The sequence below is a fragment of the Mytilus trossulus genome, chromosome 5 (genome assembly GCF_036588685.1).
Source record: "Mytilus trossulus isolate FHL-02 chromosome 5, PNRI_Mtr1.1.1.hap1, whole genome shotgun sequence".
Lineage (NCBI taxonomy): Eukaryota > Metazoa > Mollusca > Bivalvia > Mytilida > Mytilidae > Mytilus > Mytilus trossulus.
In genome coordinates this window covers 62,054,187-62,068,207 of record NC_086377.1, presented here as the reverse complement: position 1 = coordinate 62,068,207, position 14,021 = coordinate 62,054,187, and the positions used below count along the sequence as shown (strand labels likewise).

Here is a 14,021-nt window from a genome sequence, read left to right as displayed (position 1 = left end):
TTTAACCCACCGATTTTCAATCTCAAAAGTTCTGTCAGCAATGTTTATTTCTTCCAGCAACTGGATTTGAACTCATGCATCAGTGACATCCTGGCAACACCGCTTGTACCTGGTCTAACCACTTAGACTTTTCAGACAACTAGGCGATATACGAAAATAGCTGTATTTGTACGAATGATGCTTCTTATTCAACAGCTTCACATGGGCGTTTTACAAAATACATATTGTATTAATATCAAGATGGCCGCCATAAAATAGAACATAGTGGTAGATTTTGGCTTTTAACTCTGCAACCAAAGCATTAAAGTCATAAGAAACGAGTGACCAGTGAAAAATAATGTTCTTCCAATTCTTAAACCAATGCATACAAACATCATAAACTTAGTCTTCTGTGCTCGAATTTATCATTTTTTTCGTGTAAATTTCGTATAATCGTCATTTTTTTTTTAAATCGGTCAGTGTTGTTGTGAAAATATGGCAGGTAATTAAAGTTCGTGTTTTGAAGCCGAAGTTTAACGATTGTCACCTGTTTGTCAACAATTGACGAAAAATAAACAAAAAAACATGGAATTTGAGCACGTGTTTAACATGTAAATTCAGATAATAGTTTATTTTAAGGACATCCATGCGTATTGTGGTCACCGGATTTTTACGAGATGGGTCACACTGAGGTCACCTTGCATACGGAAAATATATCGGGGGAATTGCTTGCTGGAAGGAAGCAATTCAAATAAAGTAAACTTCTTCTAAATATGAATAAATTACAGAATTTTCTTCAGAAAAACGTATATGTACATAAGTTTTACAATGAAAACTATCCATTGAGTTATAAAAAACATATGCTTAATTTTTTTTGATTTGAGGTTTCTTATGACTTTAAGAGCAAATCTGTAAAAAAAAATTTCAGGTCAACATCTATCTGCCCTGAAATTTTCAGATAAATCGGAAAACCGGTTGTTCGGTTGCTGCCACTGAATTGGTAATTTTAAGGAAATATTGCCGTTTTCAGTTATTATCTTGAACATTATTATAGATAGAGATAAACTGTACACAGCAATAATGTTCAGCAAAGTAAGATCTACAAATAAGACACATGACCAAAATGGTGAGTTCAACCCTTAAGGAGTTGTTACCTTTATAGTAATTTTTTTCCAATTTTTCGTAAATTTTTGTAATCTTTTACAAAAATCTTCTCCCGTGAAACTATAGGGTCAAATTTCACCAAACTTAGCCACAATCATTATAAGTGTATCTTATTTAAAAAATGTGTGCGGTCACCAAGCCAACCAATCAAGATGACCGCCATGGCTAAAAAAAGAACATTATTTATCAAGTCAATATCTATCTGCCCTGAAAATGGGTAAACCAATATTGGTCATAAACTACATTGTGATCTATACAATTCTTATACAACTAAACAAAAAAGAAACCTTAGTAATGTTGGTCAACTTTAAGACTTATTCCCTGCAGCAAGTTCAGTGCTGTTCAGATAATTTGCTTGCAGTGAATTAAGAACCGATTATGATATGTTCAGACTGTTCAGTAAATGGTTTTATACTGAGTCTACACATAAAAAATAATGAACAATATTTGAATAGCAACTGTAGAGTACTGAATGTACTGAAATCAAGCTACTAGTATGTAAAAATATCTGAATTTTCAGCAGTGACATATACCATAGGGACATTCAACTTCATAAAACATGATGATTTATTTTCCAATCTCTTCTGATGTTTTTGAAATAAGAATTACTAGTTTATAATTATTTTCTAACGAACGTGCAGCAGACATTTGTTTTCCAGTTAGATAAGAGCAATGTGTTTAAATTTTTAGTAGAATACTTCATCTTTTGCAGTTGAAAATGAAGATTGTATTCGAATGGTGTTATTAGGAAAAACTGGATCGGGAAAAAGTGCAACAGGGAAAACCATTTCGGGCAAAACACAATTTGAATCAATACCGTCAAGTTCATCGGTAACAAATTGTTGCGCAGTTCGCAACGGGAAGTTGGAGGAACGTCGACTTGTTATAGTAGATACCCCAGGTGTATTCCACACGAACGACACAACTGAAATATCCATGAATGAAATAGTTCGCTGTATCAAAATGTCATCTCCAGGTCCACATGTTTTTCTTTTAGTTATAAAAGCCGATCGATTCACAGAAGAGGAAAACAGATCCATTAACATTCTTCTCGAGTTGTTAAGTGATGATATTTTTGCATTTACAGTTGTTATTTTTACACGACTTGATGACATAGAAGCAGAAGGAATATCAATTGATAAATTTGTCAAAAGTTCCACCGAAGCTCTAAATCGTTTGACAAAGCGAGTAAATTTTCGATACATTGCTGTAAACAACAGAGGAACCACAACACAACAGATGTCTTTTATCTTGTCATTGAAAACGATAATAAATAAAATGCAACAGGAAAACGGTGAACAATATTATACAATTGGCATGTACAAGGAAGCAGTTTCAAAACGTCAAGCAAAAATACTGACAGAAGAGAGCACAAACGTACTTGAGAAGCTCAAAATAGCAGAAAATGTTGAAACTAAATTCGAGAATGTAATAAATAATGCAGAATGGACAAAAGGTCGTCTTCAAGATGAATTATCAAAACAAAAGGAACAGAGCACGCGTATAAAAACGGAATGTAAAAAATCACGACAAGTAATATTAGGTATGCTGCTGGACTTGACAAGAACAAAAGCTTGTCACCGAAATGACCTTTACAATACCACAAAAGAAGAACAACAGAAACTTGAATATAGATTAAATGACAGAAGCAAACAGCAAAACAAAAGTATTTCATTGTACGCAGCTTCTTCTTGTCTTAACAATGACGAGATCCAATTACAAAATTTTGAACATGAAACAATGGTACATTTACGAAATCAGAAAATACAATTTCAGAGGCAGATGAAGGGAGCTATAAACATGGTAACGCAAACATCGGATGAGGGAATATCTGAAATTAAAAGTAAATTGTAACAAGTACAAGTAAATAATACTATTAAGGACAACCAATGGGATATTAGCAGGATGGTCAATCAGCTTGATTCAAAACAAATAATTATGACTTTTCTGACTCTTGAGTCTCAGACGTTACTTGTTGCGATTAGGACCACCACATTGATAGTGATTATATAACAAAACATTGATTTAGGACTATGTCATTACACAAATTTTGTATTGCTTCATTTTTCCAAAATATACGTCTTTTAAACCTCATTTAGGAAGGTAAAAAGATAGCTTCAGGACAGACATTGTGATTTAGAAAACAATTGCAGCTACATGTATCCGAAACATACATAAACTAGTTATATTATGTATATTCAAAGATCATACTTTTAAAAGTCTACCATTAACAGTTTAGGAATCAATTATTTAAAAGGAATACTTTAGTATAGAATAAACTCATCATATATACCAGGACTAAATTAAGTATATTCCACGGGTGTCATTCGGTTTATCGAGAGAAATGGGCGTGAAAGAATATCTAACGGCAGTCAAGTATTGCGAGACGATCGTGAAAGTTCTGGTAACGGATCGTGAAAGACATTTAATCGAGAAGACATATGAAAGATCAGTAAATATTCTAATTTAATTAATTGCACAGACACAATTACGACAAAATAAAACTGTCTGTCAAAATGGTTCAACATTATGATCAGCATGTCAGAATATCCAGTTTCAAAAGTACACAGTTATTACAAAACGACAAAAGGCAGATTGCTTCTCGACATTTCAATGACATAAAAAATGTAAACAAACACGAATTTTTCACAAATTCGACTAAATAAACTACGTTTATCAAAATAAGGGCATTGTATTTGAATTATTTAAACGGTTCTCATAGTAATTTTATATAAATATAATCTGAAACTTGGTGAATAAAGAACTATTCACACAAAATTGATTTTTTGGATCGTGAAAGAACACGTACCGCATTTTTGAAGATCGTGAAAAGGATCGTGAAAGATCTGATGCTACGAAGACGTTCATGTTGCTGACAGTGCGTGTTTTAGAATGAAGCGCGAAATATAAATCAAACGTTTGATATTTTTTTATAGCTAGCATTATTCCAAACAATATTTTATTTTCTTATCTAAAGACCATCAACATTGGCTCAATTTTATATTTTGAAATGATATAGTTATCAAAATAAATTTTGAAGGCCGTACTTTAACCTATAATGATTTAATTTTTAAATTGTTATTTGGATGGAGAGTTGTCTCATTGGCACTCACACCACATCTTCCTATATCTACTTACCTGTAAGGGAGCTACCATTTGATTTTTATGGAAGGCTAGGATGAAAAATTTTGTCCTGCATTTTTTTTTAGTTATAATCTCTGTCCTGCCTTTTTATTTTTCACTCTATCCGGTCCTGCTTTTTTTTTTTTAGTTTATCCTGACTTTTTTTACATAAATTGTCATCCTGACTTTTTTTTTGCAAGTGTCTCATCCTGCCTTTTTTTACTTTATACTCCTGTCCTGCCTAATTTTTTTTCAAATTTCATCCTAGGCCACTCCCCCCCCCCCAAAAAAAAAATCAAATGGTAGCTCCCTAATGTTGATTTGGTGCCACGCAACTTCCGATGTCTCTGTAGGACGTAGTACAGTCGCCAAAAAAGCAAATTTTATATTATCCACCAATGTATGTTAGTGTATACTGCAAGTTGTTACACCCGGAACTTGAAACTTTTGTTTAGATCTCAAAGAGGAGCTAAAATGGACTGCTGCGCATAAAAACAATCCATATCATTGCTTTCTCGGGAAATAAGCGGGGTAAAAGGAAATTTTTATTTGTACTTTCAGTTATCAAAGGTACCAGGTTTATAATTCAGTACGCCAGACGTACGTTTCATCTTCACAAGACTCATCAGTGAGGCTCATATCAAAATATTTATGAACAAGTAAAAAGTTGAAGAGCATAGAGGATCCAAAATTCCTAAAAGTTGTACCAAATACGACTATGGTGATCCTTAGTTTTTCGAAAAACTCAAAGTTTTATAATCAAGAAATTTGTATCAAATGACCACACTATTGGTATTTATGTCATCACCGAAGTGTTGAATACGGGGCTGGTGATACCCTCGGGGAGGAAACGTCCACCAGCAATGGCATCGACCCAGTGGCGTAAATAGTTGTTGAAGGTACTAGAATTATAATTTAGTACGCAAGACGCGCAAATTCATTAAAATTATTATTTGGGCGTTCGTGAACATGTTGTTTGTAAAATAGTTGGATGATTGTAGGATGAAGTTTTTTATCGTCATGTGAAGTACTCACTTATCATGAGTTATAGGATACCCATATTTTGTATATTGGATCCAAAAAAACTAAATGTCCGTCAAACAGGATTCATCTGACTCTGAATTGGCCTCATTTCATGGATGAAGATTTATTTTAGTGGTCAAGTCCGTATCGAGGATTCGTTAAGCTTTAGGATAACTGTCTGTAGTTATGATTGTAAAGTGTATATTTTCGACTTTTGCAAGGTTTCAACTAACATTGAACTCATTATCATGCATCATTCGGCAATGCTTGTTTTATGTTGTTTGGCCTTTTGAATATGCAATAGCGACAAGGTGTTTCGTGTATGGTGTACATGTCTGTCTGCATGTTTCTTATATGACCACGATGACTTCAATTGTGTTTGATTTATAAAATGATAGAAAGATGTCTATGTCTGGCTGTCGGTCAGGGTTCATATACTTTTGACCTTATGTTTCGAATTAATTGGCCAAGCATAACTTTTACATTTGTCAGTTTCTAAGGCACTGTAAGGATCGGAACACGTTTATTTGATGTACGGGATATTTGTAGAGATCTGTATGGCATGATTCATCTGACCATGACCTTTTTTTATGAAACATTGATAATCTTAAGCGCATTTGACACTTCTAGTAAAACACTTGATATTATAGACGTTCAACACATATACTATCATAAGTAAAGCAAACAAGACATTACAGCATTTGCGCTTTGGTATTCTATAATATGTACTATATAGTTAAATCAATCCTTATCTGCGTTGTTTATAAAGAACTTAAAAAGTTCTGTTGCGCACAATGTTGGTTATCGTTCAATCCAAAACTACACATGAAATGTGCTGTTTTTGCTATGATTTTTTGTTTGATGGATAACATTTTGGTTTAAACGTTGCATACTTTCCATATTATTGGCTAACTAGTGTCGGTGTGCCTGAAGTGCACTAGACTGATGCACAGAGCTGAATCTTTCACACTTATTTAGACACGTTATTAGTTGGTTTTTTTTTAACTTTTGAGGTAAAGTGTTGAATAGAAAAAAAAGATAATAGCTTTAATGTTCATCCTTATCAAAATAGTTACAGGCTTCAACAATATGCAGATTTATCAAATGGTAATAGAAAAACTGATTTCTGATTACTAGTATTAAGTCTGGTCACGCATTTTATTTCACGATCGACAAAATACGTTGCCTGATCTTTCACGATCAAGTTTGATGGAAATTCAACAAATTCAAGGTTTTCATAAACAAATTAACGCTTTTAATGGAAGAACATACTTTAATTTGACTGTACTATCAGATACACCAAAGATTAAATTTCAAATATATCATGATATTCTGATATATGACCCATTATAGGTACACAAAGCGTGTTATTTTTAAATAATTTCATAGACACGCATTGCGCCTTTTGTGTTTTTTCAAAAAGTACTTCATATTTTCTTTATCTTCTTTCACAGTTATATTAAGGAAGTTAAACCATTTTGACAGACATATTCTTTTTGTTCGAATTCGTTCCGCGTTTTGAAAATTAAGCGATTTTTTCAAAGAATCTGAACTAGAATGTACATTAAACGCCTTTCACGATCCGTTACCAGAACTTTCACGATCGTCTCTCAATACTTGACCGCCGTTAGATATTCTTTCACGCCCATTTCTCTCGATAAACCGAATGACACCCGTGTATACGGCAGACGCCCGTTTAGTCTACAAAAGACTCATCAGTGACGCTCGAATCTAATAAAGTTTAAGAGACCAAATAAAGTACGAAGTTGAAGAGCATTGCGGACCAAAATTCCTAAATCATACATATATTTCTAGTTTCAGTTTATAACGAAGTTTTTTTTTGTATATCAAAAGTGTTCACAATTTGCATGATATATCTTCTTATTTCATGCGCCAGATCCGCTAGCGTTATCAGACTCAAGTTTCAATACGTTGCAATTACAAGTTCTTCTATTTTTTTTATAACAAACAATCCAATGTCTTCTTTTCGGCGGTTTTTATATTTTTGTGATAAAAATGTGGCATTGAAAAAAATTGGAACAAACAAATCAGGTTTTCAGGAAGTAATAGAACATTCTACTTAATTTTTTACATACGTTGCTTGATTAAGTGTAAGCAGAATTTTGGCAATTTGATAACCTGTCCCAGATGCTCTTATATAGTCTGTATCTTTTACCTATGTTTCTCAACAAATGCACAATGCAAAATAACATATGTCTTTAGTTCAACTTGTGATACCAGGAAATAATGATATAACATAAACAAATGGAATTTTTCATCTGAACAAATAAAAAACTTCAGGTAAATGAATTATATTACTACATTATGATAATTGTATCAGCCTAAAAGATTTCCACAAAATACAAATAATTGAGAGTTACCAAATTCAAATGCTTTGCTTATGCTGGAATAACCAAGATTTACTTTACGCATATTTTGCAATAATACTTTTATTTTCATTGGTCTATTTTCTATAGTACTTACTGAATCGTTGCTAAATATAGTTAGAAATACCATTTAAACGAAAACTTTCTTTCATTGTGTTATACGACGTTTCCTTTCTGGCATGAGTCCAGTTGAATTGCTTGTGGTAAGTTTTTCAAATTTAAATCGATTATTTTTCTATAAGAGTCTACTGCATGAAACCGTTTTTACAAATGATGTAGTAGTATATGTTATAATTATTGATACATCGGGTTCATGTGAATAAGTTTTGTATTGACATATTAACATGATAATGATTTCCTTATAATAAACAACTAGTGTTTAAAGAAAAGATGCGAAAAGTTAACACATTAAAACAAGTTTTAATCGGACCTTTTGTTTCCAATCTTGACATAATCACCTTTACTATAAACAAGTAAGGAGCTGCGATGAATTATTTGTCACATTTTAATTAGAAGTAAGACGTTTGAATATATAATTATCAGTTATATGTCTGTAAAGATTAAGAAACAAAAGGAGCAGATAATTGGCAGACCTATCACGTCACTAAAAGCCTTTTCATGTCGTTTTATGGATAGTTTGGTCAATTTTCAAAGACAATTGTGATTAGCTAATATAGAGAACATGGTAGTATATCTATATTATCATGCAATAATGTGTCTTCTATATATAAATCAACCAATGCATAATGCATATCTTATGATATAAGTATTAAACTAGGTATTTAGTCTATCATTTTGGATTAAAATAATATATGAACAAGTCATTGATACAGCATTCAATCACCCAGTTCATTTATAAGATTTAAGTTGAAAGCAACTATATGTTCTTTCGTGTATTTCTCTGTCCTGAATGGTCTTAAAATTGAGAATAGAAATGGGGATTGTGTTAAAGAGACAACAACCCGACCATAGAACAGACAACAGCAGAAGGTCACCAACAGGTCTTCCATGCAGCGAGAAATTCCCGCACTCGGAGGCGTCCTTCAGCTGGCCCCTTAACACATATATGTACTAGTTGAGACAGGCGCAAAAATGAGGCGGGGTTAAACATGTGAGATCTCATCCCTACCCCTGTACCTCTAGCCGATGTAGAAAAGTTAACGCATAACAATACGCACATTGAAATTCAGTTCAAGAGAAGTCCGAGTCTGATGTCAGACGATGTAACCAAAGAAAATAAAGAAAATGACAATAATACATAAATAACAGCAGACTACTAGCAGTTAACTGACATGCCAGGTCTAGTTTTCAATCAAACTGCATGTATTTGTACAGTATTCCTGTCATTTAATGTTATATCTTTCGTGTTATATTCAACATTACCATAAAAGCGCGTGGTTTGGTAGCCTCAAAACCAAGTTCAATTAACGTTTTTTTCTTAAAAGTAATTTACTATGTCAGAAAAATGGCAATTGTTATCTAATAGTTCGTTTCTTTGTGTGTTGAATTGTGGTCTGTTTTATGATGAACCTCTGTGTTTCTGTTGTTTTGTTGTTTTCCTCTTATAGTTGATGTTTTCTTTTGGTTTTAGTTTTATTCCCGGATTTGTTTTTTCTTGATCGATTGATGAATTTTGAACAGCGGTATATGTTGCCTTTATTTAAAGGTTTAGATTAATTTATGCTTATGCAATTTTTTTAAAAATGAAGTCGAAACTGAATATAATTATCAATATTAGAAAAAAAACTACCTTTACAACATAGATGTGATCTTTGAATTGATGCTCACTATGCATAAGTTTTAATACAGTGAATCAAGAAAAGTGTGAAAAGGGGTGACCTTCAAGGGGGATTGGGGGTCAATAACCCTCATCATCAAATAGATGATATCATCTATAAATGATGAAAATTAATCGACCGTAAAAAGAATTTAAGTTGTTCTATAACATGTCTCTACCAATCTAAATTCATTTTGACTCAGACATTTTCGATTTTAGCTAATTTGGTCATAAAAGAATGTGAGCAATAAACAGTAACGCCAATTCGACAAAATTCATCATATTATCTTCATTCAAGTTATTGCCCTTAAAAAGATTTAGAATTTTTTTCGAGTGGTTACCTATTGTCAGAAAGCTATAGGCTTACTTCCATCAAAGAACTATTTAATCGGTTGATATGAATAAGAATATTATAAACTCGTTATCATCGAATGTGGATTCATCTGAATTGCCACGGTTTTACACAAAAATCATTGTGATGTTCTTTCTAAACCAATAATTTCAATCAATCAGAGGTTTCACAACGTTTATTTAGTTAAAGGCAATATTTAGTCGACACATTTCTCTGGTTACCTTACTTTTACATTTATTGTTAGAAATAAGAGTACATGTGTTTTCACTATAATAATTCGTAGAAAATTGATATAAATCTTACACTAAACAATGAAGGTTGAATGAACAAAACATTACTACACAACAGCAAATTGTGAAATTTCCTTATTCTATATAGCAACATTCAAGCAGCACCTGCAGATTGAATAAATACCTCCAAGACGGTCCAATATGCTCAAATTTGCATTTCTTATCATGATTTGTTACGTGTGCTAATAAAAATGAAGCTAGTGAACTAAATTTGATCAAACTATTGAAACTGAAATAATGTATTCAACAATTTTATGACAGATATCGCTAGTATGTTGACTGGTGTAGCATTTATATTTCAAAGAGGACAATGGATATGTTCCGATTATTGTAACATCATTCCCGCCTCCTTTTTCTCGAAAGGGAACTATCGAATATTATTAGTTACATCGTGTGCTAGTGAGCATATACGATATATATATTGGATCAGTACATTTCATTTGGCGTGAGAGCTTCGCTCTAACCCCATATGGAATTTACTGGTTCCATATATATTGTATTAGGTAACTAGCACACTGTGTAACGATTTTATCTTACCGACTATCTTAACATGTAGTATTGGGATATAAAAATAATCAACTCTTCAATACCGTTAGTATTAATAACCTACTTTCATTGGTCTTTTAAAATATAAATGCAATAACAATAACAATCTATTACCTTTAAATGTGTTTTATAAGATAATTGCAGTCGTTCATCGTTGCATTGTCTGTTAAAGTATTCAAAGATGTTTTCTCAACACCGTGATGTATATATAAAGAGAAGTCATACCAATACCAACTGTGTATTCACATAAGCCCCGCCTTCATTCTAACCTAATATGGAATATACACGGTCTTCACGCGTTTGCTTTTAACCAATCATATACCGAGAAAAAATAAAAATCCCAAAAGACTGAACCTAGAGAAAAATCTATTCGACAAGTTCACATGTCAAAACCAAATAACAATGCAAGATCTCCCTTCCCTTTCTGAAGCACCCGATATTACCCTCTCATGTGGTGTTGGTTTCTGTGTTGTAATATCGTGGTTTGTTGACCGTTGTCTGTCTTTTCGTCGTTATTGTTTTTTACCATGGTATTGTTTTTGATGTTTTCATTTAATTGTCAGTATATTTTTTACTTATGCGTTTGAACATTCCTACGGTATCATTAGCTTCCTTTAAACAGTCTCCCACCACAGACGAGTGCATATAAAACATACCAAGCTCTAAGTCTATTCAACTATTTTCATGATGCGAATAAAATTAATAGCAAAATGAATCAACGATTAAAAGCTGTCCTTTAGATAAAAATATAACTTGAAATGAAACATAGCGAACAGCTAGATCTTTTATTTTCACATCACAATTTTGACCTCAATCCCCTCATTTCCATTAGTATACAATTGAAACATACAGAAAACAAACATTCAATTAAATGCAAATCACGAAACTATAAAATATTGAATTATTTTGTAACACAGAATAAGAAATCTTATATGCTCACATTTTGTGAAAGAACGGTCATGTTTCAAATTTAAAGTAATTCATATTTTTAACGGTCTGATTCTCTCATAGTTATCACTAATACATGTAATGATATATACTAAGTGTTGAATCTTCTACTATGATTATTAAATATATACAACCACGGCTTAAATTATCAGGACATTTGTATTATTGAGCAGCAAACCACATATCTAAAAAACACTGTTACCACAAATACTTAATCTATTGATAGCATTTGAGTCGTCCATCAACGTAAATAGTTATCAAAAGTAACAAGATTATAATTTAGCACGCCAGACGCGCGTTTCGTCTACATAAGACTCATCAGTGACGCTGAAATCGAAATCATAGAATTCGTCAGTATTATTCTATTAAGGTTAATTGTTATTTACCTTGGCTTAGAAATTTATCTATCTTTTGAAAAATAATATATAGCAACAAGAAACATGGAAAACTAGTGAAAACCCCCCCAAAAAAGACTTTTTTAATAGAACCTTTGACATATTAGATAAATGAATTTTCTCCCTCAAATTCTACATCAATAATTGTATATGTTATGAACTCATATTACAAAATGTACGGTTCTTTGATCATACAAAATATTATATACAGTTCGCTAGAATTGCTCGTTTTTTTTTTATAAATTTCATTGTGAGGAGATTTTTCTTTATTTGACATAGTTTAATAAAAAGAAATCAGGTTGTTAGCATGACACCTTTTCATAATAAAAGTTCAATACAATTAAATATAGAAATTAATCATTTCGATTTTTTGGTAAAGTTTCAAGTAAGATCAAAGGAACATGTGTTTGCCCTACAAAATATACAATGCTACAAAGTAACGCAAGTCTGAATTTCGACATTACTTTGGCACATTATAGAAAATGCCATGATACGATTTTGTTTTGTTTATCATTGTTTTGAGCATGACTCAATTGATCTGTCAGGTATTAGTTACATTACTGTTAAATATCAGACTGTCTATTTACTAGTATAATTATAATAAGTCTATTTTGATAAACAAATTAATAAATATTTCAACAACGTAAAAACTACAAGAACACATTTCTTCGATTGCTGTATCTGTTGACGTATTGCAGACGTCAACCAACAACATCATATGTATACTTTGACCTATACTTTTTTACTTTTACAAATTGTGACTTAGATAGAAAGTTGGTTTATTGGAACTCATACCTCACCTTCGTAAATTTATGTAATAGTTTAACATCAAATTGAAAATGGAAATGGGGAATGAGTCAAAGAGACAACAACCCGACCGTAGAGTATACAATGTCCATCCGAAGGCCACCAATGGGTCGTAAATGCAGCGATAAACACCAGCAACCCGAGGCTTCCTACAGGTGGCCCCTAAACAACTATGTCATAGTTCAGTGATAATGGACGTCATACTTCACTCCGAATTATACACAAGGAACAAAAATCGAAAATCATACAAGATTAACAAAGGCCAGTTACAACATGTAAAAATAACCATACAAATATTCATGATAATATTAATGGTAGCCTGAACATTGTAAACCCCAAAACAATGATACATATTAAATGTTCTTTTTCCAAGTGTTGAATTAATGCATATACTTTTTTATTTTTTTCGGCGGCAAGACCAATCACTTTAATGGTCTTATATTTCAAACTGAATAGAATATGATAGTTAACCCCAGATGACGTGACCAACTTATGTTACACATTTGTGTGAATTTCTGGGTAACAAATAAGGGGGTACCCAACGCTCTTTTCCCCAAACAAATCCTGTCGTTAAATTTTTCTTATTTTTTCAAAAATAAACGTGGCCACTCTAAACATCTCGTAAAAATTTTGAAAGATTTGAACCATATGTTTAAAAGATTAAGGAACTCAAATATGGCATCTTTTACTTACTAGTATTGGTCAAATTTGGCAGTTTCTGAATATGGATATAGGGTTAAATATCATTTACAAATTTCATATATTTTTTCGGCCCCTTATTATTACATAGAATGATTACACTATTCAGTAAAAATCTTGAATTGAGACTTGAGAAAAACATTATAACTTGTCACCGAAATGCCGGGTTTAAAATCACGAAATCCCGATTTTAGATATATTTGAATCCCTACATCCTGAAATTTAAAAAAAAAATTCCCGGATCCCGAAATTTCGAGCTTAAAAACAGCCGTTTCAGGTCCAACCCCTCCACCATTAATGCTGGATAAGAATAAAAAACATGCAGGACAACATATTTAATTCTAGCCCTCCCCCTATAAAATCAAATGGTACCATCCTTAGACTTTTGTCTTTTTTTATTTTATTTCATTTTATGTAAGGCATAATGTAGCTATGGTAGGCATTGGCAAGTAAAAAAAAACCGAAAACAGTTATGATCCTTTCTGTTTCCCTGCTTCTTCTAACGTCCTGGTTTTCTTTTAGTAAATCTTT

General features: G+C 32.3%; 1 protein-coding gene across 1 annotated transcript; it reads left to right on the top strand.

Moving 5' to 3' along the window:
• The first annotated feature begins 1,878 nt into the window (after positions 1-1,878).
• On the top strand, positions 1,879-2,997 carry LOC134718160 (GTPase IMAP family member 9-like). The gene has a single exon (XM_063580650.1). It carries the CDS (start codon positions 1,879-1,881, stop codon positions 2,995-2,997), a length of 1,119 nt encoding a protein of 372 aa, XP_063436720.1.
• Positions 2,998-14,021: the final 11,024 nt, after the last annotated feature.